This window comes from Arachis duranensis, chromosome 6 (genome assembly GCF_000817695.3).
Source record: "Arachis duranensis cultivar V14167 chromosome 6, aradu.V14167.gnm2.J7QH, whole genome shotgun sequence".
NCBI classification, from domain to species: Eukaryota; Viridiplantae; Streptophyta; class Magnoliopsida; order Fabales; family Fabaceae; genus Arachis; species Arachis duranensis.
In genome coordinates this window covers 107433944-107459294 of record NC_029777.3, presented here as the reverse complement: position 1 = coordinate 107459294, position 25351 = coordinate 107433944, and the positions used below count along the sequence as shown (strand labels likewise).

Below are 25351 nucleotides of genomic sequence, written 5' to 3'. Positions count from 1 at the left end.
ATGTTCCATCTGAATAGTCTATTTTATATATTTCTTCCAGCTATTTTTTTTTTATCATTTTATCACCCTATTTTTATTATTAATTTTTTATTTAATATTGTGTCTGATGTGAAATCTCAGTTTTAATTTTATTTTTTCACATGTGATTTTATTTTTATATAGCTTGCTATTATTTTAGTAGTTAGTTATAACAAATTTTTGAGTTATTTATCTAAACACTACAACTTTAAAAGAAGTACTTTTATAACTAAAAATCCAAATACAAAATAATTTATTTATAAGCTACTATTAATAAAAACTTTTGTAGATTAAGCTCTTTTTTCGAAAAAGTTTATTTAAGTTATTTACCCAAACTAGATCTTAGTGCATTTGAAACTTAACTCTTCACATCTTTATATTTATTTTCTATATGCTATAATTACCTATGAATACTTTTGTTTCTATGATAATATAACTTATAAATAATCTTTATTTTTTGTTCTGTTCTTTATTCCCCTCATATTACCCTTTTGTTTATCCCCTCATATTTTTACTTCAATTTTTTTTTCTCCAATAAAACAATGACTCCAAAACAAGCTCAATATGGATCTATATTCTATATTCCTCCAAATAACTAACAGAAAAAGTGATTGTAAGATGCTGCCTGCCTGGTCTTGTAAACCGAGAAACAGAATTTCTTCTTTCTACAACAGACACCGAAGAAGTAAGTGGTCATTGATTCCCGAATTCCAATGAAGTTCTGGAATCTGAGCAGAGCATCTTTTACACAGGCTAAATAATTTTTTTCTCGTGTTTTCTAACCAGCTATCTACCAATTATAAATCAACATATTTTTTTTCCATTACACAATTGTCTGGGTTTTAAACTGTTCCGGCAATTTTACTAAATTGTTTATGATGAATATTTCTTATCTCCCTTGTTCAACAACACCAAATGTTTATTACTCGTTTATAATAACACAAATGCAAATAATTAAAATAAGTAATGAACAAAATGAGGGAAATATTGCTTATTGAATTAAGGCACGCTAGTTAATCAACAAATGGAGGGATGAGACAAAAATACCAAACGTTGATTTGCTGATGTAAATAAAGGTGTGGAGACTAGCAAGTTAACATAATACGTCATGGAGTATTTGACATGGCAATAAGAATGCTCCTATAAGCGAGATGTCATTTTAATTTATACAACACATCTCAAAAATACCATTGAGAAACAAAACAAAACGGGAACTGCCTTAGATAGTTAGATATACAAAGCCCAGCCACAGATGCTAGAACAGAAATATTGAATACATTCAAACTACACTTAAAGGAAGGAGGGGAATGGTTACTCATTGAACCATATCATACATTTATGAGCCAAAAAAAAAGAACAAAAGAAAGGGTGGGAAATAAATGAATGTAAGTGGAGCAATGTAACGAATATATTTTCAAACGGCTTCATCTGTACGTCGTCTTGTTAGTTGATTTTTGGTCCTCTCCCCTGTTCATTCCACTTGTGAGGATTTGGATGATGGTTAGTATTTGGTTAGTTTGGTATGCAAGAATTGATTGTGGATTAGGTTTGGATGATTCTGAAAAACTGCAGTTAGGTGAAATTCTTATCAACACCACCTTGGAGAACCCCATCAAAGCTTAATGTCTTGCAAAAAATAAAAAATAAAAGCACTTATCAAGAATCATGAGATTCTTGGTCCATCAAAATTATTCGCTGCTTCCCACTTTCTGAGCGGAGGATGTCTACCTTACTATATCCGATCTACACTCAGACAACAAATAAGGCAATTATTAGAAAAAAGAACCAAAAAGATTAGATCACTGACTTTCACCTAAAGAAAATCCATCAGTTCCCAGAATTATTACCTCCAGTGAACTGTCAGGAGAGAACCACCTCAATAGCACACCGAGATGCACTACTGCAGGAATTAGCTTGAAAAGTAAAGGAGTTGTTACCTGCAGAAATTAGCTGAGAAATTATTGATGGGATTATGCATTCATAATAAATTAATAGCAGTGTCACTGAGTTCAAAGCATTGAAACTGATGGCAGCTTATGATATACTTCACGCTTTTCAGACTTAAATACTTGGTCTTGGTAAACTTCAATATTGCAGAATAGATAATTTTTTCCCACATCAAAGCTTGTCTAACATTGACATTCAAATCAAACTTTTTAATGAAAGAACAATCTCTTTGAAAGAAAGTTTTTATTGTCCTATCCATTTCTTTGCACCAAGTTTATCAGCTATATGTGTATATTGCCATGTTCACAGCATTTCAAAATCTGCAAGACTATAACCCCCAATTATGGATCAGTTACGGATCCCTATAGCTGTTAATTCAAATATATAAAAATGTTTCGTACCAGACTAAGAGCTGTCGTCCCAAGAAGCAGCAAATATAGTTTACCCTGAAATTAATAAAATATCAGAATCCCTATTGGTTGGCAATAATTAAGTATCAATCTATATCACCATTTCTGCCTTTCTGGGTTCAATGGATAAGGCAAAATCACTGTATAATAAGAACATCAGGGATGGCTATTGATTAGAAACCGTTAAACTATCAAAGACTGGATTCATCAGTATAGTCACAACCATTTTAGCACAAACCTCAACTAGATGAAGATTAGAAGCCCGGCTGAGAAGAACAAAAGCAAATTCTCCTATCTGTGCCAATGACATTCCAACCTATACATATGCATGACTTTAGGTTCCTCGACCATTGAGAAGACAAAAAAAAAAAAGAAAGCGTTTAGACCATCAAATTACGAAATAAAGCTTACAAGTACTGAAGTCTTGTTATTGTAACCAAATCCTTTGACAACAGAAGCAATTATGATTGTTTTTATGACAATCACCAAAATTACAGATGCTACCAGAATGTCAACATGGTTCCAGAGAAAATGAACATGAATCAACATTCCAATGCTGGCTAGGAAAAGAGCAGCAAAAAGATTGCGAATAGGTTCAATCTGCAGAGAAAGTGAACATGTCAAATTCCTGCTATAAAATACTTTTTACCACCAAGCATTCCAGTTAAGAAACTAGGTTCATGAAATAATCAAATTTGTCAACGACAGAAAAATGAGAACCAGATTGTAAACAATGGCTTTCCAGAAGGAATTTCTACAAATATCCCAGTCTTGTGAAGAACATAAATCAAAATAACCAACGAAATGTGCATGGATCTTATTAAAAAGCAATACATTCCACAAGGCTACATCAAGCATGTAACAATCAACTGCTATTTGGCATTGTGCCTTACTTGCTCTAGTGTATGTTGAGCCAGATCAGTGGTTGCAATCATCACTCCAGCCGCAAAGGAGCCTAACTCTAGACTTAGCCCCAGCTTATCACTACTCTGGAAACATAAAGGCAAAGAGATACAAAAGGTCAAGCTTCAGATGTAACAGTAAGATTATCATTATTACTACTAATGCATAATGGCAAAGGGCATTCTTTATGGAGTCAATTCTGGCAATAGGCTGTGTTTATGTTTGTATTATTATATCATATTATTATTACTACTAATACTACAACCAATATTTCTATTGCTATTACTATTTGGGAAATGAAAACTAGGACATATTATTTGAAAACGATTAAAGATATTTAAGTGAATAAAGAAAAAAAAAACAAATAAACAAAATTTCATGCTCACACTCACTCCACACAGATGAGTAGAGAATAAAGAAGTTTCTGCAGAGACACAAGAATCCAGTGTGACTTTGATACCACACATCTCCAGTTTCTTGGGAAGCAACTAATACAATCCATTAACTTTTTCCTCACATGAAGTAAGAAGCCTTCTTATAAGATAATAGTTTCTCAATTCTGGCATTCTAATGATCACTTCATGAGTTACCTAACATGATTCCTTATATTGGGAGAACCCTTTAATTTGTTTGGTTCATAGAAACCAGCATACATCATTGTCAGCAATGACTACTAAGCCTTTTGGTGATTAATAGTTGTAAATAAGCATACAGCTAAGAAGGTTCTGAGTACAGACATTTTTAAATGTATCAAACAGCAAGGGTTTTGCAAGTTGATGTGGGCTCATTATCTCAATTGGTAAAAATATGGTTTTAGAAGAAACTATTATGATTTTACTCCTTATAAATAAATCAGATTACAAAGAAACAATTTCAAATACAAATACAGTAGTTCAGGGAGTGAAAATTTAGAGAGAGAACCAACCCAGGCTACAAGCAAGCAGAAGGCAACAGACGCCAGCTGATAGAGCTCATTTGTCTGCATAAACAGGATTATTACTCAACAGCTCAGAAAGACAAAAATGTACAACTGAACAATGGCAATAGCTAAACAAAGAACCGAAGTTGCAAAATTTCCATTCAATTGAACCATCAGTGCCATTTTTACCACGAAGGAGAACAAGTAACTACTTCCACAGTCCACAGGTGAGATATTACAAGAAAAGTGGGATAAGAATACAGACCTGGGATGACAGGCTTATCATCAGTTTAAGCAACCATGGGAGGCAAGTACGAGACAATATTGACAGAACAGAGAGAAATGCAATCAAAGTCACCAACCTGGATTGGGAGAGAAGTATCATGTTAGGTCATAATGCTTATCAAGGTAAGTGGCCAGCCAATTATAATGTGGAAGAGTCTCTGTCCTCTACCACTAAAGTAACAACTTCAACACACTCGTTCTCACTTTACATGAATAATTAAGTCACTAATTTGCTATTTGACTTTTGCAGCAATTATAAATTACTTTTTTATAGCATCAAATTGGCATATTGATAGGAACCGAGATCTAGCAGGAAATAGGGGATTTTATTGATGAATTAGGGATTGTAAATCACAATCCCCAATTGACATATACTGTTGGGTCTAACCAACTCGAGAGAATTTTCCTCTCCTAAACTAACAAACTGAACAGAATTTTCTAACTGACTAAAAACTAACTAACCCCTAGTATTTATAGGCAACAGCTAGTCCTGCTAAACTAGCTTAAAAGGGACCTGTTTCTATCACATATTATTCGGAAGTCTACTGTTTGAATATGATTATGCATAATTGAGAAGACTAAAACATGACTTTACGAAAAAGTCATTTTACAATCATATATTGTCAGAAGACTAAAACATGCATGAATTTCACTAAATTACTATATGGGTTAAGTGAAAATGAGAAAGAAAAAGCTAATTAGATGAAGAAAAGATCATGTGTTGAAAATAGAGGTACAAGTTTAAGACTTTTAAGGTTATATACTTACAGCTTTGTCATGGATAACACTCCTTGGAAAACACCAGACGTGCCACCCAGAACAGGAAGTAATGCAAAAAGCAATCCAACAGCACAATCCTTCAAGGAAAATTAATATTACATGACTTAGCAAAAAATAGTAAATAAAGAACAATATAGGACATGATAACTGATCAAGCAATAACTAATTATGTACCTGCAAAATTAGGGTCCCAATAGTCACTTGTCCGTGAAGGGCATTAGTAGTGTTCTTGTCCATCAAAAACTTCAAGACCTGGTAAAAAACATAGGAAAAGGAAACAGGATTGGTTACAGCCTCAGAAGGCATGAAGTACATGAGTCTGCATCTGAACTTTTAAACATAGGACATTAGATCGGATATGATGTTATACCACTGCTGTTGAAGACATAGAAAGGAAAGCACCAACAAAAACTCCTTCTGAGGCTTTACCACCACATAACTGCAAAATAAAGACCTATCAGAACTTCAACATTGAGAATGTCATATGGCAAAGTCTACTAACAAAAAACACGTTGAAATATAAAATATTGTCTTCCCAGAAACATCTGAAACAGCAACAGCACCAAAAATCAGATTATGCATAATACCTATTAAGAAAGTGACAAAGTGATAATATGGCTTCCTTTTTTATTAAACTACAAAGTTCATACTACTGCCGTGTAGGGTCTGCATTTATAAGAATTAACAGGAAATTTATTTTAATTCTATTTTGTTTCCATCTACTCCCTTGTAATCAAAGTCAAACAAAACAAATCCATACTAGAACCAGTTAACCAATCATTGTGGATCTTGGCCAATAAGGAGGAAAAGTAAACATTTCCCAGAAAGAAAGGTGACATGAATTAAAACTTAGAAACTAATACTTGGTGATCTCTTGCCCCATCATCATATCTGCCCAGCAGTTTTAAACTAGTAAACTAATCATCCTTGGGATCGGGGGATCTCGTGGAATTTATGCAAAGCAGAAACCCTTCATTCAATAAAAAAAAAAATTAAAATAATTAAAGTTTGAAACTTCGAGTTCAGTTGTAGAGATCAGTATTTATTTGTACTTAAGGTGTAAAAGGATTGAATCATGCAATAAATAGATGAGATAGCAAACAGTTTCCATTATTCAGTTGTCTGAATGTTTTTTTTTTTGGGTACATGAAGCTATAAATTGATAACAATGACAAACAACAAAATAACTCAGAAATTGGGCGACCTGCAATTGTAGAAACATACCGATACAGTAAGCCCACACATGCACATAAATAGAAAAATTTGAAGTAGCCCTCCTAGAACAGCAACTGCTCGAACAACACGAAGCTGCAATCATACAGGTATAAATTAGGGTAAGTACAGCTAATTAACACATGGCACAAAAAAAGAAAAAAGAAAGAAAAGAGCACATTTAAAATAATAAATAAATAAATACCTTAGCTGCCGAGAACTCCAGGCCCAATGCAAACAGAAGAAATATTACACCAAATTGAGCCACTGTTTCCACCTACGTATTTGAGTAAATATAGCTTGTATAAATAAGCTTGAGTTCAGCAAGAGGCACTAAACATCAGTATAAGCTCATGTGGCAATATAACTTAACTACTGTATGTTTTTTGTTGTTTTAAGTGGCATCGACACTTCTTACTTAAAACAGTGAAGAGAACAAAATAGTCTGTCAAATTAGTGGAAAGTCCTTAGGCTCTTTTATGATGAAGTCAAGGGAGGAATGAGGAACCTTGAACTTAAGAATAAAATGTTTGCTTGCACAATGATTTATGTCTGTAGGCCAAAAGGGGCTACACTACAGTCATTCTTCTTTTCATTTTATGTTCCGATTCTCTTCATCTCAATCAAATTCTTTCATTTATTTGTTGTTTAGAAAAGGATGGTTTATTAAGCTTCTCCGTAAATGATGCCTTGTTTGTGTAACTGTTCTGATATACTTACCAGCAGATATAAGTTGGAAAAAGTAGTTCAAAAGGGAAAATGAAAATATCCAACATTGTATTTTGAATGCTTAAAAATGATAAATGATTTGGGTTAGAAATTTATTTTTGTGATAACTCACGATAAATTGGATTAAGTGAAGTCTTAATTTTTGAACTTATCAAAATGGATTTCCTCTGATTCCATTTTACTAAATAAGCTATTTAGAAAGGGAAATATGGTCAATCTATAAAATTTAAATTCAAATCAGATGAATTCCGCCAAATCTTACCAAATTTGATAGGACTTGTAAACCAAAGGCAGGGAAAATGATAAGAATTACCATATCAACTCATTCCAAACAAAAGATCTAATCTGCAAATCAAATAGTCTCCCCCTTCTAATCATGCCAAACACACCGAAAATATGTTTTGCAAGAATGTGTTGTTCAGTATTAAGTCTAACGATTTTCATAAGTGAAGTTACCAAAATTAAAAGATAATGCACTATCTACAAGAATACAGATAAAAAAATTTCACACACCATTTTTTCCTCAATTAAGTTTGGGAGCCAAAAGCATTGACTCTTTTCTCAGATTTTAACAAAATTACAAATGGAAATCCAACTAAACTGGAGAGTATATACACCATAAAAGAGTTTAAAAAACATACAAACTGCAAAAGGATTACTGTTGCAAGAATACCTGCACCATTTCACTAATGAAGTTAAAGCCACCAGGTCCAACTATGGAGCCAGCCAGAAGATATCCAGTAATAACCTGTCAAAATATATTTTGAGTCAATGCTTGAAGTGATTTTACAGGGAAAATATATATATAACATCCTAAAGATTCCATTTATTACTAATAAGCTTAGAAAAAAAATATTCAGACCGGTTGTCCAGCAAAAGCAAATGCAACGCCACCACAAGTTGCCGAAACTATAGCGACCACTAGGTCTGAAATCAATCTAAAAGATAAGATGAAAGAATTTCTCATCAGCAACAGCACTATAATCCATCTTATATGCTGAAAACATAATCAGCAAAAGAAGTTTACCGCAAATCTAGCTGGAGCACTGGATACTTGGATTTAAAGTTAGATATTATGAAAACATTATCCTGAAAGATGCATATTATATATAGTTAGAAGTTGCAAAACTAAACAGAATATCAGGAAAAAAAAAAAAAAGGAAAAACCTAACAACACATTGTCCTCACCTTTCGGTCTATCAACATTGGGGTATCTTCAGCTCTATTATCATTATCCAAATTAAATACATGATGGAGTTGAAATGACCTATAATTTTGAAAAAGCACACTTACATAATATATCGAAACAAACTTTTACGGTAAATGCACCATATCAGACACCCAGTTTAAGTAACTGGAAGATACACTTCACATATGAAATACTAGTGTAAAAATAGAAAGAAGTACTTTTCATCCTTTGTCTCGTTCTTCTTTGGCTTGACCCTGGCCACAGTTTCGAGTACAGCCTGATCCAGACATATATTAATAAAGGCCAGAGAATTGTCAATTGTGTAATATATAGAAACCATGGAAATATATGACAAGTGGTAAAAAAACTAAAACGTGAATCACCACTAAGCACAGCCGGTTGAAAAGTTTCATATTTTCACTAAAATAAAAGGAGTACCTCAATCATGCTATTAAATCTAAGTTTATATTTTCTGATTACATCAAACTAGGATATCATGATTAGAAAAAAAAGGAGTTGTTGTTTGCAAGACCAACCTGTTGCTCTGCCACACTGTTGTTGAAGCTCCCCGCATCAGGCACTGCAAGCATATTAAGAGGCAAAGAAGAATAAAAAGGCAGACGCCAAAAATAGGTTCCGATTTTTTTTTTTCTTATCCAAAAACACTGGCGCAAAAAGGTATACAAAACTTCAAGTGCATTTCAAAAAATGCACATACATACAACACGCCCAAATCAGTAAGAATGAAAATGAAAATGATTTTAAATCATAAGATGCGAAATGAGGGTCGTTCCAATAACATGAAATTCGCACGAATCTGCCATTTTCTTCTTATAGATCAGGAACCAGGGTCAATGAACATTGAAATCAACAAATTGATTGTGTTAAAAAAATGCAATTATAGAAACTCCAAATAGCTCCGGAGCTGAGAGAAACACAATCCGAAGAAAAATCCAACGAGATTTTGCAGAACTGATGATTTTATAGCCTAATGAGAACTAAAATTCACCAAGTCAGTGCAAATCCTTTCCAAATCGGAAATAAGACTGAAAATCGAGGCACTAAGATTCTAAAACATTCTAGCTCACAACCTAACCCTGTGAGGTTCTACAATCGGAAAATCCAACGAGATTTCGAACCTCTTCACAATCTAGAAAGAACTAAAAATTCAGGAGAAGGAAAAGCTGTAAGTTAATCTAGAACCTTCGTTCTGGTCGTTCTCGGTGAACTCGTGCTCGAGAGCTCGATCGATCATTTCCGCGAAGCTTCCTTCCCTGGGTTTCGAGAGCGTACCATTGGACTCGGTCGAGTTGGCAACCAGTTCGATCCGATCCGACTCATCGGGTCGAATGGCGAGTGACGACGGAGGTTGAAGTAGAAGTACGAGCGAAACTGAGAAAATCAAGAGCGTTAAATGGTGGTGACTCTGGCGAGAAAATGAAGGTGATCTTGCAGGGGACATTGCTACGCCGAGGGCGCAGGGGAGCAACGTAGCAGTGCCTGCGACGGCGGAAGCGGTGGTTGACGGTGGTTGCCGGTGGCGGAGAAAGAGAAAGAGAAAGAGAAAGAATTGAGAACTTGAGAATGAGCAGAACGAGGACCAAGGAAGACAGTGAGTGCTTGCAACTTGCAAGGTAAAAGGTCAAGCTGTGGTCATTCATTAATTGTCAAAATGCTAGTAATATTATTATTATTATTATTATTATATTATACTAGTAATAATTATGATTATTGAGACTGCTGAAATATGTATAATTAGAGAAAAACATTTCTAAGAAGTCAATACTAAAACAATTGAAAATTAATTAATATTAACTTAAATCTAAAAAAATATTAATTAGCTAACCTTTTTTAAAATTAGTTAATATAATAAATGTTTTATACTCTAATCAAAGCTCTTGCGTTTGAATTTATAAATATTAAAAAATGTTTTTTTTATATAGATATACATAATGAAGGATATTTTATGAATACATATTTATTAAGATAAAAGTAAAAAAAAAATACTAATAATAACAGGACACATCCTAGGTAAATTCTTTGCAATTTGCTACCTAAATTTTATAACTATAAGTCAAGTTGGTATTAATTCTTCTGTGACTAATTTAATCAAGAAAATTTATAAGTATAGTTAACACTGTTAATATGTATAGTTAATTAATTGGTGTACAAAATTACAGACATAATCTAGGTTGACTATATTCTGGATGAATAATTTAGTTTTTAGCCAAATTTAAGTGAAAATTTGATCCTCGACAAAAAAAAAAGAAAACTATTACACAAATTAATCTTTGAAATATTATATTAACAAAATTAATTTATCTCATATTTTTGTGGTTGAGAGTTGAGTTGTTATTTATTTTGATTGTCTATAGGAAAAAATACTAATCATTGGGAACCAAATTAGATATTCTTAAAGGTGGGTGAATTAAGATGGATTTAAGAATGGATTTTTTTTTAACTTTCATTTTTTTTTTTATGTCCAACCTAGAAAGAGTAATAAAGCTTAAAAAATAGTTATGTAGTAGTAAGGGAATAGACGCTAGAATCTAACCACTCTTAAAAATTTTTAAATATTATAATCTTAAATTTGTCAATTAATTTTATAAATTTTCTCTTAAATTATATTATTTTATAATTTAAATTTTGATATGATTTTAAATTTTATATGCTTAATTTATTCTTTTAATTTTATCTAAATTTTCAAAGGTTAATAATTAAATTAGTCTTTTAAAAATGAAAAATTTTTTAAATTTGTATCTGAAAAATTTTATCAATTAAACTGATTTTTTAAAGATTATAAATGAATCATATTTGTTCTTCAGTTAATCTATTTAATAATTTTTGTCAACTATTGATGATATGAAATGTTAATGATAACATATATAATACCTAACATATTTAATTAGACATTGACTAAATATATTTATAAAAAATCTATTAATTTATTAGCTCGATCATATTGGGAATAGGGTTTATGTTTGGGAAAAAGAATTAAATTAATATATTTTCATAAATATATTGGTCACTGTTCAATTAAGCATGTCAAGTATTATGTGTATTGTCAATTAATGTTTCACAACATTAATTATTGACAGAAATTATTAATGATGTGACCGAAAATAAATATAATTAATTTTTAATCTTTGATAAATTAATTTAACTAAAAAATTTTTTAAAAACGAATTTAATTATTAACCCAAATTCTTAATTGTCTCTACCTTAATGACATGTTAAGAGATTTAGGGTGGATTTAAGTAAATCTTCTAAGTAACTTACTAAAATGACTTTGAAAATATAATTTTTAAAAGTTGTAGTAGTTATATTTGGTAAATCAAATTAAAAATAATTTTTAATAAATATAAATAATAATAATTGTATCTGATAAAATAAATTTAAAAATTTAAAAATTTATAATAGAAAAAAATATAAATAAATTTAAATATTTATTAGAATTTAATTTTGATACATTATTAGTATAAAATATTTTATACAATCATTCAATTGCATCTGTTTTTTTAAATAATTATTTACGCAATCGATATAAAAAATAATTATTTTTATTAACATAACATTATGTGATCAAATATATGTATAAAAATATTTTATATTAATAATATATCAAAATTAAGTTTTATTTATTAATATATAAAATTATATTAGATTTTAATTTTAATAAATACAAATTAACTTTAAAAAACTTTTTAGAGTATTTTTAAAACACTTCAAACTTTTAAAAATTATTATAATAACATTAACGGATATTTGGTATTTTCAAATTATAGAAGAATATCTTATCCTTCATGTGAATAGTCAGGAATCAAAAAGATATATATTCATTTTTTTTGTGCTTTTAATTTGTTTTTAATAGCACAGCTGGTTGATGGAAATGCACTTTGTCACCACTTGGATTTGTGTGTTCATGTCTTCATGACTCAAATCCGGATGTTTTTGGGTTAATTTGCAAATACACAAGGGTATTCTTTTATTGAATTTGAATTTTTCAATTATTTTTTATTACACCCGTAATTCATAACTATATAAATAATAGAGTCAACATTTAATTCGTTCTCTTTCTATTTTTTCAAAGGATAAAACGATTCTTATAAAAAACACGAAAACATTTCAGTTTTTAACAAAATTATTTAAAAACAATAAAATTATTCTCTTAAAAATACCGTTAAATGATAACAAAATTAGTATTGTGAAAATTTTATTTGTAATTGTGAAAATTTTAAACCTTACAAAAACAAATTTATAATATGACAAACTACTATCACTATTTGAGGTGGAGCCTCACAGTGAGGAAGGAGGTATGACTCTCCTACATTTTATTTTATTTTTATATAAATTTTATATAAATTTTAGTTTAATTCTTTTAAAATTTTTGTTTTAGTCTTATTTTATTGTAAAATTAGTTTTTGGTTTTTTCTTAAAACCGCATTTGTTTATAGGCACGTGACACTCAGACAGTAACATAAAAATATAAAATTATGTTTGATAAATAAAACATAGACAAAAATATTATATCAACACCAATTTTTTTTTTATTTTTGTATGATACTTTTTTCTTTGAAAGGTTTTCATATTAAAATTATTTTTTTTCTTTTGACATCACTTCCGACAACGATCTTTTTCCACTTAACCATCACTAGTAAAAGAATTTTTAAAAATAAACTTATTAATAATGTGTGAATTTAAAACCCACACAAATTACAAATAAAAATTTACATAAAATTAATTTCGGTTACTATTTAACAAAATTTTAATATAAAAATTATATTGTCCCAAAATAATTTTGTTATGGTCCAAAAAGTCCCATTTTCTTACGAAAATCGTCTTGTCTTTTAAAAAAATAGATAGGAATCGAATTGGATATTTACTCGCAGAATAATAAAAATAAAATCATTCATTGAAATATAAGATAATAAAGTTAATCCCCGACCAAGAACAGAGTAATTATTCTTAAACACTTTTTATTAAGTAAGAAGTGTTGTACTCTTTATTAATTAAACAAATTTAATTTTTTATTTATTATATTTGTTCCGGGGTTTATCTAAAACCGAATGACGTTTGGGCTCAGATGCGAGGCCCAAATGCTTAAAGGAATTGTCTCCGACTTGTCTTGCATCAGCCGTCGTCCGAGTTGTGTGTTTAAAAAGGTGGGGGTGATACCTGCAAAACACTCCAATGCCTAATCAACAAGGGGTTAATAACCGTCCCTTTATCTTAGGTTGTTGAGATCTCTCTTATAAAAGTGAGTGAGAGATTTAAGGAGACAGTTACTCACTTGGATAAATGTTGGTTGCTTGCCTGCGTCAAGCCCGACCTCTTGGAGGAGGTCGGACGAGCGTTAAAGGCTAATATTCTAACCAACTTGGGTTGGTCGAGTGGTTAGCTCATTTGTCTGCTTAAACAAGTGTTAAGGATTCGAATCCTGCCTTATGCATGCATCAATCTATTAGCCAACGGCATACCTTTAAATGAAGCTCAGATTTGCGACATATTAGTCCTTAACCTGTCGGGTTAGGGGATACTGAGGGCAACAAAAAAACTAATCTTTTAGATTGAGCCTTTTAACTTTATCGGGACTGACTTGTGTTTTGGGACAAGATATGAACAATATTATATATCAATTACTCATATTTAAAATTTTAAAATTTATAATTTATAATTTAAAGATTAAAATTTAGAATATAAAATTTAAATTTTAAAATATAAACAGCGTTACATTCTCTATTTCTTTCTAAACACATTAGCATTCGTTGACTTTCTATTCATTAAATTCTGAACAACAAAATTATCAAATATAAGAAAACATTAAAACAAAAAGAATTTATCTTCTTCAAAACTGTAAATGATATCCTAGCATTAAAACTACTATTGTAGTAGAAAAAACAATGATAAATTATTAGAAGGATAAATTTGGGATTTACTTAAATAATAATGATGATGATATAGTTGGACAGATTCGTTAACAACATGGTGTATTGGTGTCCGATAAGAATGCTCCATACTTTGCGTTGTCACTGCTGATCTCGGTCCCGTCTCTTCCTTCTATCGTTTACAAATATTATTAAAGAAAAACAACTATTTTTACTCGTAGATGTTTAGGACATTGACAAAACTACTCATAAAAGAACAAAATTAATGCTACACCTATAAAACATAAATTTTATACAACGAAAATATTCAAAATTTTAAAATTACCCTTATCCTTCGACTTCAACCTCAACATCTCTTTCTCCCTAAATTCCAAACTTTCATCATCTTCCATCACCACTACTTTTTATCATCTCTATTACTCCTCCTCCACCACCACCACCATATCTCTTCTACCCTCAGTTTCACAGCCTCCCTTTTAAAAAAGATAAAATCATCCAGAAACAAATATAACAAAGCACGAATTTTATTTGGTTTTGGTTAGAAAATAAAAAGGGGAAGTGAAGAAGAAAAATCGAAGGAAGAAACAGAAAAAACAAAATCTTGGCACGAGTTGTGTTAATAATGCACTGAAAGGAAAGGGAAAAAAAATGGAAAAAGGATTAAAAAGGAAAAAAGAAGCTTGACAGTTTTCTCATCCATCCATTATTGGAACACAAATAAGAATTAAAAAGAAGAGGGATAAACGTATGTATAAGATACACTGACATATTTACAGAATATTCATGTAGAGTTCATTCTTTCTTTTTCACTACCTGGTAGTGGCAGGCAGGATACCCTTGGGAAACTAACAAAATAAACACACAAAAGGATCAGTGGAAACATTCTAATCCAGTTGCTTTCGAGATCTAAATATCTTTACAACAGACCTTTTTTGTTAATTGATCATAATATAATCTCATAAGGTGCAAGCAAGGAGCATCCTTTGGCAGCCTTAGGAATCCTGTTTGTCTTCTATCAAGCATTTCTTGGACAGATTGACTATTGAATCTGCAATGACTCTAGCACTGGATTTCATATAACCACCTGAAACATTACATGAAAAACAAAAAGGGAACCTAATAAACATCTCATAATAAGCTGAGAAAAATTCTTTTTCTATTTCCAATCTTTGTTTCATTTTTTCTTTTACAAAATCTTGAAAGAAAACAGGAATACTGAAGAAGTTAGTTGAGAATGTTGTCATTTCTACAATAGTTAACTATGACCATCTCCTTTAGGGCATAACTATACCAGCACAGAGGGCCAATATCAGGTTTAGAAGAAACTAACAATAACAATTCATCTAACTAAAATGGTAAACCGAAGAGATCAAAAAGGGGTTTAATGTCTTATATCTACAACCGATGTGTCCCACGCACAACACACAATTCGCTTTTAAATACTTTTAGCTTATCATGTTATGAGTGTTTCTAAGATTTCAACACAATAGATGATTAGAAAGATAATATGGAAAATGGCCTTTGAATGGTGAAGGGAAAGCCTCTGGCACCCTGGCTGGAGATATCACTACTCACCCACATGGCCAAGAGGACATGGTTTGTTTTATGGAATTAGCACAGTGAAAATTTGTAGTAGGTTAGACCCACGAGAGTGTTTCAAGGTAAATATGTGTTAGGAACCCAGCCATATGGGACAGATGAAAAATATAGCAAACCTGACGTGAGCATGACAATAGGAATGTTCTTCTCACGAGCAAACCGAAAAACTTTCTCATCTCTGAGGGTAATCCCATCAGGACTGATCTGCAAGTACAAAATAGCACAAGAACCAGCTATGGTAAGTGACAAGAATCAACTGCAACATAACTCAGATAATGACCAACTCTTACTATGTTGAAACTTGAAACTATAGATGAAAAGCAAATGACCACTGAAGTTGAAATAAATTAATATTTTACAGCAATAAAGTGAATCTAATAACAAGATTACCTTTAACCTTCCTAATGGATCACCATCTAAGATGTCAGTTCCGGCATTGTAAACTATCAACTCAGGGTCAAAGCTACGCCCAGCAACCTTAAATCACATTGACATGAAAAACATTAAGTAAAAATAAAGGGGTTCATCAACCAAAAAGGGGTGGGAAATAACATAACTTCGTCAAGTGATAAACAATTTTGAAAATAAATGCCTTATAAACATACGTGAAGGTGTAAAATTTCCTTCGGTTTGATGTTTAAATAACGAAGGGAAAAGTAAGAGAAGGCACATCACGAATCAAACTGGATAGCTATTATAGTTGGAACTTGGATACTTCAATACTGTATAGCTATAGCAAGGAAAAAGTTGCATAAATATAAGGATACCTAGTCCTAGTTCTGCAGTAAAATACTCATGCCGAAAGTACGAGAGAAAACAAGGCTTTTAGTGAGAATGTAATATACCTCTAGTGCTTCATCTAATTTCTGCAGGTAATCTTCCGTGAGTGTCCCACTCTGAAAGTTCAATAATAGAGAAAAAAAAATTGGTCATATAAGCAAATCACAAGACAAGTATTCACATTTTAACTGACATAGTGAATATACCTTCACTTCAACTTTCTGATTTATGTAGTTCCTTGCCTCATAATCCTAATATTATAAAATGATAAGGAAATTGTAAGAAGTTTGGTAAGCTGCTACCACCACAATAAAATTGATTATAGCCACAACAGAATATATGCACATTCTAAAATAAAATCAAATAACAATTGACTGTTGCTGAACACCTTCAAAAACATATTTAGGCCTTTTCCCTAATATGTAGAACATTGTTATCTAGAAGGCATAACAATCCATTTCCAAAACATTTTTTGGCAGCACAATTTTGCTGGCGTCCTGTACACTTCATTGTTTCAACTCATTGGCAGATACAAACAGATATGCATGGCATGTTAAGTTTGACATAAATGACATTTTCTAACAATTAAAATATATTTTAAATCATTGCTTAAAAGGTTAGCACAAAAAAGAAATACAAACACCACAAATAATAGCTGACAACAATATGGAGTTTAGTAGATCAACCCCAAAAACATTTGCAGTTCAGTACCATGAACAAAGATAGAGGAATACCAAAGAAAATCTAATAGAAACAATTAAAAAGGACATTGATCAAAATAAACTTTCAGAAAATTCAGGTTTTAACAAAGCCATAATACTTAATAGTATTGCTTGATCTATGTATCTTGAACCATCTAATGACATTGATTAAAAGAGCAAAAACACTCATCCTTCCAACCACCACAAAGGACATGATAAACCAAATGTATGGTAAAAGCCACAAGACATTGGCAGCATGTCTGATTTCATGCACGATGAATAAATAAGCCAAGTGTGAAAAGGGGAAATTAGAGAAAATCAATTCAAAATTATGAACACAAAACAAACAAAGGAGCAGATAGCTCACCAAAGGGTATATTCCAGGGTTGTACATGTCCAAAATGTAGACTCGGCCTGCCATTACAAAGTCTTTTTAGTGAAAATCCTAAAAGGTATGAAGTCAGACAACAGGAGGAGAAATTTTTGTGGCCATACTATCATAGGCAAAGTCTGTTTCATGGCCATTTCCTTGATGTGCATCAAGATCAATGATCATCACCCTAAAGATTTTGCAGACGGTTAGAAGATAATTCTAATTTGCATGTGTTAAGAACATGTCCTAGCTTGCAATTATAAAGCCTAAACGGTAGTTATACTACCTCGATATATTCAACCGAACCAAAGCAAAGTGGATGCAAAGAGAAATATCTGCATAAGCACAAAATCCACCTCCTTTTTCTGCAGAGCAGTGATGAAATCCTCCTCCTACATTAATGGCCCATCCTCTCTCTTTTGCAAGTTTTGCAGACAAAATAGTTCCACCAACCTACTGCAGTAATAAGAATAAGACCTGAATTTCGGAGAAGCTAAACAGACAAGACAAGGAAAATGAACAAGGAAAAAGAAAGTTACTTCACCTGCTTCCGGAATGGATGAAGAACTTTTTGTTGCACAAGACAATTAGGAAATAACCCCACCGGAGGGACCTACGTTTATTATTCTATATCAGTAAACATTTAGCATGTCAACTGCATAAAGTTCCAGCAATTACCAATTTTGTACAAAATAACAAAATAATAAAAAACAAATACACAAAAGCATTCCAATAAATATGTAAGTTTATTTTCTTGATTTCTTCCTATTGTATGAAAGGAAAGATAAAGACTAACTACATACTCTTTCATGCAAGGGCACCATAAGTAATGAAAATCAAGGAATGAGAAGTATCAACAACAAAAGAGTAAATGGCTACCTCAAGCCTAAAAGTGATGAAGTACCTCAATTATTGTAGCCACATTTTTAAGAAAGGGTACCTTTTCTTCTTCAGAAAGGTGTGCAGTAAGAAAGTTAACTAGTCATTTAAAATAACTTAACAGCCGTAAATACAACAAGGTAATGATAATTATTACAAGTGTAGTTAAGGTACCAAAAAATGGAAAGTACAGTACTCACAATTTGGGGACTCAAAATGGCTTCCCTCCTTTCCCCCTCTTTTTGATAGATAATTAAGGTTATCTAATATCTAATGACTAAAGAAAATGTTCTTAACCAGTACTATGATCAGCTCAAGTTGACAACACTCAACTGTATGATTGGTTGCCAGAAAAATTTTCAGTCCTTAAACAACAATTTTACAAGGGAAAACTAAAGAAGAAAACGCATATGAAAAGCATAAAATTATAAATTATATATAGTCAAAGCTCCAGTGTTTCCCAATCTCACTGCTCTTACCTTTCAGTTCACATATCATCTTCCACTCCATATAACAAAATGTGTTAACGTGCTTAATTATTTCACAGCAATAGACACACAAACGAAAAAAATTGATAGGCATCAAGTGACTGATAGTCGAATTTACTATTGTATTTTTATAAGAATAATATATACAATTTTGAAATAAAATTAATTATTAATCAGTGTAGCTTGTTTGGAATAAGTTTCGAATATATATAAATGAGTGCTCTGTATGATATTTTTTACTCGTAGATCAAGCATTCAAGCCAATGCAAACTCCTAAAAAAGTTAATTACACAGTGATTACCACTAAAAGATCATCCTTTGAAGCTTCAAGAGGCTCAACAATGCATTTCTTATCCAGAACACCAAACGACACTAGGAATCTACAAACTCGCCCCCATTTAGAAGAATCAAACGGGTGCCTACACCAATTCATGAGGCACTATTAATTGAAGAAAATAATAATTCAATCACCAGCGTTTAGAAAGAAAAAAGCTAAAAAAAATTCCTTACAGTTTCTCAATGCCGAGAAAGGATATGTCATATGATTCAGAATAGATAATCGGAACCTGAATTGCACAAAAACCTAACTAAGTTCAAATAAACCACAAGTACTAGTGTGTGGTTTGTAGTGTTGTTACTTCTTAGTTCATACCTTGGAGCGAGGCACATCGAAGTAGAGCTTGCTCGAGAAGATGCGGTTGCGCTGAACAGGGTCGTTTACTGATGAAGAAGACATCGTAAACGACGTCGGTTTGGACAGACGGCGGAATCTGACGGCAGCTACTGCGACAGTGATGAACGCGAGAACAAAAGCGGAGGTGTAAGGGAAGCGAGTCGACTCAGTAACGAATTTTTGGATGAAAGTGAAACTCATGAATCGGTGGAACTTTCCTAGCTCGTTCTTGAACTCGGACTGCGGAAGCGATAACTGATAAGAACTTATCAATGGCAGAATGGAATGTTCGACGAGTTAACTCGCTCCGAGTTCAACTCGACACGGGCGGTGTTGATGTTGATGACTCACTCGATAGAACAACTAGTTTTTGCAACACGTGGACAATTTTCCTTTTTTAATTATTATTTTGTTATTTAATTATAAAAAGATATTCTTAACAACTCTTTTATTTTTGTTATTGAGTAAGAAGTATTTTATTATTAATTGAATAAATTTTAATTTTTTATTTGTTATATTTTAAATTTATCAAAGGATCGTGTCCATAGAAAAAAATAAGGCATTAATTATAAAATTTTAGTATACCAATTTTAAACGACTAAGATGATAAATTCACGTGGCTAATTAACAAACGTGTATGGAAAAGAGTTACATCATGTTGATACTTTTATTTTATTTTTAATATAAAAAAATAAAATTTTAGTCTTTACTTGTAACAATAACTTAAAAATTAAATATATGACTTGGCATTAGGTTGGTAATCTATATTTTATCTGTGATACTCAATTTGAACCAATCTGTTTAGATAGGGTTATTTATTCTACCCACAGCGAGTAGGATGCAGTACGAATAGAATAAGATTTAGAATTTTAGGGTACGAATAGAGTTAGGATTAAAAAATTCTCAATCCAAAAATAAAATAAAATAAAACTTTAAAAAAAATTTCAATCTACAACTAAAATTAGAATAAAGTCCAAATCCTGTTTTACCTTATCCATCGCCAACCCTATCAATGAAATATATAATGCATAAACACCTATCAAATTAAATGTGGATCATGCATACTCATACATTGATGAGGAAAAAAGAAGAATAATGTATCTATAACGTTTTTTAAGATAATTTTATCAAGAGCGATACTTTCTTAAAATATTTATACTTTGAAAGAAGTTTGGGAGAAGACCCCAAACCTGCTCCTTTTTTTAGCACATACGCAATCTAGGATCCAATGTTCTTAGGAAAAAAATAAATATAAAATCGTTTATTTTTTCTAAGATAATTTATTTATATAAATCATATCAACACCAAAATTAACTACAATTTTATTTTCTAATTTTTAATATAAATTACAGATATTTAAAAATTTTTATAAATAAATATAAAATTATGAAATTTAAACTATAACTTGTTAGCAATATAATACAAACTTAAACTTATGTAAAAAGTAAATTGTTTAATTACATTCTCAATGATATTCAATTTATATAAAATTTCACACATAATTTATTAAAAGATATATAATTACAAGTTAGCAGTAAAATTGAAAAAGATGTCATTTATAAAATTCTTTCAATAATATTTAAGAATAATGTTATATATTTAAATTATTTATTAACTAAGTTTAAGGGTAAAAAACCATAATAAGCCAACTGGCTCAAAAAATTACGTAAATACGCCAAAGCAAAAATCGTTTCAGCAATAAGCCAGATCGTATTTTTATATAATTCGAACCAGGTTGGTTCGAACTCTATTTGTTAGTAAATCGAACCAGGTGAGTTCGAATTAGGGTTTTTTGTTGGTAATAAATCGAACCAGCCTGGTTCGAATTAAGAATGAAGGTAATTCGAACCATGGTGGTTCGAATTATAGAGAGAGAAGGTTTCCTTGTAATTCGAACCGGGCTGGTTCGAATTACACCAATCATAGTTCGAACCAGGCCGGTTCGAATTAGTGTGAGACTGAGCTGTATATATATGGTTCCAAATGTGAATTAGTCTCATTAGAGGGAGTAGGATGGCTAGTGAGGAGAGTTTTGTGGTTTTGGTGCACCACAGAGGATCTGTTAATAGAAAAACTCGTTCCGGAGTAAAGTTCACAGATAAGAATCCTCTATGTATTGTCATAACATCTACGACGAGTTATGATGACCTTGTTAGCGCTGTACTAATGAAGCTCGGTCTGGAGGGTGCGAAGCGGGTAAAGAAGTTTTTCTATCGCATTCCAGTCACGGTGCTACAGAATACGGTGAAGTATGATTGCTTCACGATTAATAATGATGTGGACTTGCAAGTAATGTTTCTTTGTCGGCGGCAGTTTCCGGAGGTGAGGACACCGGAGTTGTTGGCACGGCTGGTTGATATTGTATCCAGCTTCGGCGGTTCGAACAGGAATACGAACACTATGGCGAATGCAGCAGGTTCTAGTTCCCGGCCTGCCGTTGCTTCCTCCTCTGTCCCTGTGTACGAACCAGTGGTCCAACCTGTCGCCTCCCCGTCTTTTGCTGTTGACCTCAATGGCACCGAAGGCGACGAGGTAGTGGAAAGGGAAAATTTGCCGAACGCTTTAGTGGGAGTTGCACCTGTTGGCGTAGGAGACGGTTTTTTGGTTGATGAAGAGGAGGATGACGTCGAGCCGGATATGATTGACGATGATAGCGCTGATGATATTGGAGCGACTGGGCCTGCATTGGAGGTAGGTGGTTCTAGCTCTGGCACACAGCAGTATCCACCACATTTTTCCTCGTTGGACTTGGACGCCATGAGACATGAGGGGGTTTTAGGGCACGCTGTTGGATTCGGAGCTAGAGATGCGGAAGGGACTGCTGGTCTGACAGAGTTTCAGGTTGGTCAGCAATTCCAGGATAAAGACGAGGCCCTTTTAAGTGTGAAGACTTACAGCATCCGGCGAGGGGTACAGTACAAGGTGGTGGAGTCCGATCACCGCCGGTATGTGGGTAAGTGTTCCGAGTTTGGGAATGGGTGCACATGGTTGATTCGACTGAGTCTCCGGAAGCGCAAGGGCATTTGGGAGGTCAAACGGTACAATGGACCTCACACTTGCCTGGCCACATCCATCTCGAGTGACCACAGGAGTTTGGATTATCATGTGATTTCGGCGTTCATTATGCCAATGGTTAGGGCCGATGCATCCGTGAGCATCAAGGTGCTCCTGAACGCCACGGCAGCGCACTTTGGTTTTAGGCCGACTTACCGGAGGGTTTGGATGGCGAAGCAGAAATCTATTGCCCTCATCTACGGTGACTGGGATGAGTCCTACAACGATTTGCCTAGGTGGGTGTTGGGTGTGCAGCTGACGATGCCTGGTAGTGTTGTCGTCCTTAAGACGACCCCGGTTCGAGTTGGAGGACAAGTGGACGAGTCTCAAGCGTACTTTCACAGGCTTTTCTGGACTTTCCCGCCGTGCATCGAGGCATTCCGTCATTGCAAGCCGCTAGTGAGCATTGATGGCACACATCTGTATGGGAAGTATGGGGGGACGTTGCTCATCGCGATTGCACAGGACGGGAACTCGAACATTCTACCTGTCGCATTCGCACTAGTAGAGGGTGAGAATGCGGAATCCTGGACATTCTTTCTCTCGCACCTTCGACAGCACGTGACCCCGCAGCCCGGTCTGCTGGTTATATCGGACAGGCACAACGGCATCAGGGCTGCGCTTGAGGCCCCTGACGGCGGTTGGCTACCCCCATCTGCGTACCGTGCATTCTGCATACGACACGTAGCGGCTAATTTTGCCCTAACCTTCAAGGGCAAAGACGCTAGGAGGCTACTAGTGAACGCGGCGTATGCGAAGACCGAGGTTGAATTTGATTACTGGTTTGATATCCTGCGATCTGAAGATCCGGCGATGTGTGAGTGGGCAAACCGGATTGATTACTCGTTGTGGACTCAGCATCGTGATGAGGGGCGGAGATTCGGTCACATGACGACGAACATCTCCGAGTGTGTGAACTCTATCCTGAAGGGGGTCAGAAATCTCCCTGTAGCATCCCTGGTGAAGGCAACATATTGTAGGCTTGCGGAACTGTTTGTTCGCAAGGGGAGAGAGGCTGAGGCCCAGATGGGAACAGGACAACAATTCAGTCAGCATTTGGTGAAGTGTATTGAGGCCAACATGAAGACGGCCAGGTGCTTCACGGTGACGCTGTATGACCGGGATAACTCCGAGTTCACTGTAGCAGAGACCACTCCGACTGGTTCTTTCTCCTTGGGTACTTACAGAGTATCCCTTGCCTCTCGGACATGTGACTGCGGGTACTTTCAGGCTCTTCATTTCCCGTGTCAGCACGCACTTGCATGCTGTGCATACTCACGGGTCACCTGGACCTCTTACGTTCACAGCGTCTATCAGATTAGCTCGGTGTTCAATGTGTATCGGATGGGATTCACACCTCCGATCCCGGAGGGCTTCTGGCCACCTTACGACGGGCCCACGGTGATTCCAGACCCTGACAAGAGGCGTGCCAGAGAGGGTCGTCCTAGATCCACTAGGATACGGACGAATATGGACCAGGCGGATCCGAATCGGCCAAAGAGGTGCGGCCTATGTCGCCAACCCGGACACACACGACGTAGTTGCCCACAGGTTGGAGGCTCGTCTCAGACAGGACACCATTAGTATGCATGTTGTTAGTGTTAGCATTATCTACATTAGTGCGCATCTTGCTAGTCTTAGAGTTATTTAGATTATTTCCCATCTTGTTAGTCTCAGTATTATTTACATTAGTGCACATGACTTTTAGTTTGATTGTTGCGAGTAGTAATGAATATGGCTTCTTTAATTATGTATTTTTTTCTTTAAAGTTCAATCATGTATGATAGTGGTTTGTATTTTTTTTGTTATGTTATAGTCTGTTTACCTATGTTTTTTTTTATTTGTGTTCTGGGACATTCATTTTGTATGATCAATGAATCTTGAAACAGTTTAGTGTTTATTTTTTCTTATTAAATTGTGTCCGGGTTGGCGATATAGGCCGCATCTCTTTGGCCGATTCGGATCTGCCTCGTCCATAGATACACAGCTCATTCAGTCTCACACTAATTCGAACCGGCCTGGTTCGAACTATGATTGGTGTAATTCGAACCAGCCCGGTTCGAATTACAAGGAAACCTTCTCTCTCTATAATTCGAACCACCTTGGTTCGAATTACCTTCATTCTTAATTCGAACCAGGCTGGTTCGATTTATTACCAACAAAAAACCCTAATTCGAACTCACTTGGTTCGATTTACTAACAAATAGAGTTCGAACCAACCTGGTTCGAATTATATAAAAATGCGATCTGGCTTATTGCTGAAACGATTTTTGCTTTGGCGTATTTACGTAATTTTTTGAGCCAGTTGGCTTATTATGGTTTTTTACCCTAAGTTTAATTAAATTGGTTTAATATCAACAAAAAGTAATTATTGATAGTTTTATTTCAAATTTTATTATTTAATTTAGTTGGATTTAATTCATAAAAAGACTTAAATATATAACATTATTTAATATTTAATTTGGTCTCTTAATTTAACTTTCAAATTTTATAAAACATGACTCACATTAATCCTTAAGATAATTTT

The 25351-nt window shown here is 33.6% G+C and overlaps 3 protein-coding genes across 3 annotated transcripts; 1 reads left to right on the top strand and 2 right to left on the bottom strand.

Annotated features, from left to right (window-relative positions):
• Positions 1-1134: 1134 nt before the first annotated feature.
• Positions 1135-10044, bottom strand: LOC107495563 (K(+) efflux antiporter 6). Its single transcript, XM_016116707.3, has 20 exons — positions 9596-10044; positions 8929-8972; positions 8611-8669; positions 8392-8470; positions 8231-8292; positions 8066-8141; positions 7877-7951; positions 6680-6751; positions 6487-6570; positions 5633-5701; positions 5437-5514; positions 5251-5339; positions 4463-4559; positions 4204-4257; positions 3269-3364; positions 2787-2975; positions 2614-2691; positions 2367-2411; positions 1866-1955; positions 1135-1761 (listed from the first exon to the last, which is right to left on the bottom strand). Exons 1-20 carry the CDS (start codon positions 9852-9854, stop codon positions 1675-1677), a joined length of 1782 nt encoding a protein of 593 aa, XP_015972193.1. The 5' UTR covers positions 9855-10044; the 3' UTR covers positions 1135-1674.
• Positions 10045-14937: 4893 nt separating this feature from the next.
• Positions 14938-20114, bottom strand: LOC107495453 (histone deacetylase 2). The gene is made up of 14 exons (XM_052263152.1): positions 19750-20114; positions 19608-19663; positions 19399-19516; positions 19089-19140; positions 18635-18708; positions 18275-18343; positions 18017-18183; positions 17853-17917; positions 17725-17771; positions 16863-16907; positions 16722-16772; positions 16267-16353; positions 15993-16080; positions 14938-15361 (listed from the first exon to the last, which is right to left on the bottom strand). Exons 1-14 carry the CDS (start codon positions 19969-19971, stop codon positions 15270-15272), a joined length of 1233 nt encoding a protein of 410 aa, XP_052119112.1. The 5' UTR covers positions 19972-20114; the 3' UTR covers positions 14938-15269.
• Positions 20115-21783: 1669 nt separating this feature from the next.
• On the top strand, positions 21784-24408 carry LOC107495454 (uncharacterized). Its single transcript, XM_052263151.1, has 2 exons — positions 21784-22432; positions 22535-24408. The coding sequence occupies exons 1-2, from the start codon at positions 21784-21786 to the stop codon at positions 24406-24408; spliced, it is 2523 nt and encodes an 840-aa protein (XP_052119111.1).
• Positions 24409-25351: the final 943 nt, after the last annotated feature.

What these genes read in the sequence shown, in the direction of transcription:
- LOC107495453 (XM_052263152.1), bottom strand. Translation starts at nt 19,971, where the DNA reads ATGAGTTTCACTTTCATCCAAAAATTCGTTACTGAGTCGACTCGCTTC. An exon ending in TTTCTCGGCATTGAGAAACT is followed by an intron (nt 19,517 to 19,607) that starts GTAAGGAATTTT and finishes GAATTGGTGTAG; the next exon opens with GCACCCGTTTGATTCTTCTA. An exon ending in ATCAGAAAGTTGAAGTGAAG is followed by an intron (nt 16,773 to 16,862) that starts GTATATTCACTA and finishes TTGAACTTTCAG; the next exon opens with AGTGGGACACTCACGGAAGA.
- LOC107495454 (XM_052263151.1), top strand. Translation starts at nt 21,784, where the DNA reads ATGGCTAGTGAGGAGAGTTTTGTGGTTTTGGTGCACCACAGAGGATCT. An exon ending in TGACGATGATAGCGCTGATG is followed by an intron (nt 22,433 to 22,534) that starts ATATTGGAGCGA and finishes ACGCCATGAGAC; the next exon opens with ATGAGGGGGTTTTAGGGCAC.
- LOC107495563 (XM_016116707.3), bottom strand. Translation starts at nt 9,854, where the DNA reads ATGTCCCCTGCAAGATCACCTTCATTTTCTCGCCAGAGTCACCACCAT. An exon ending in TGGAGTTCTCGGCAGCTAAG is followed by an intron (nt 6,571 to 6,679) that starts GTATTTATTTAT and finishes GTATGATTGCAG; the next exon opens with CTTCGTGTTGTTCGAGCAGT. An exon ending in GTGTTATCCATGACAAAGCT is followed by an intron (nt 4,560 to 5,250) that starts GTAAGTATATAA and finishes CTCCCAATCCAG; the next exon opens with GTTGGTGACTTTGATTGCAT.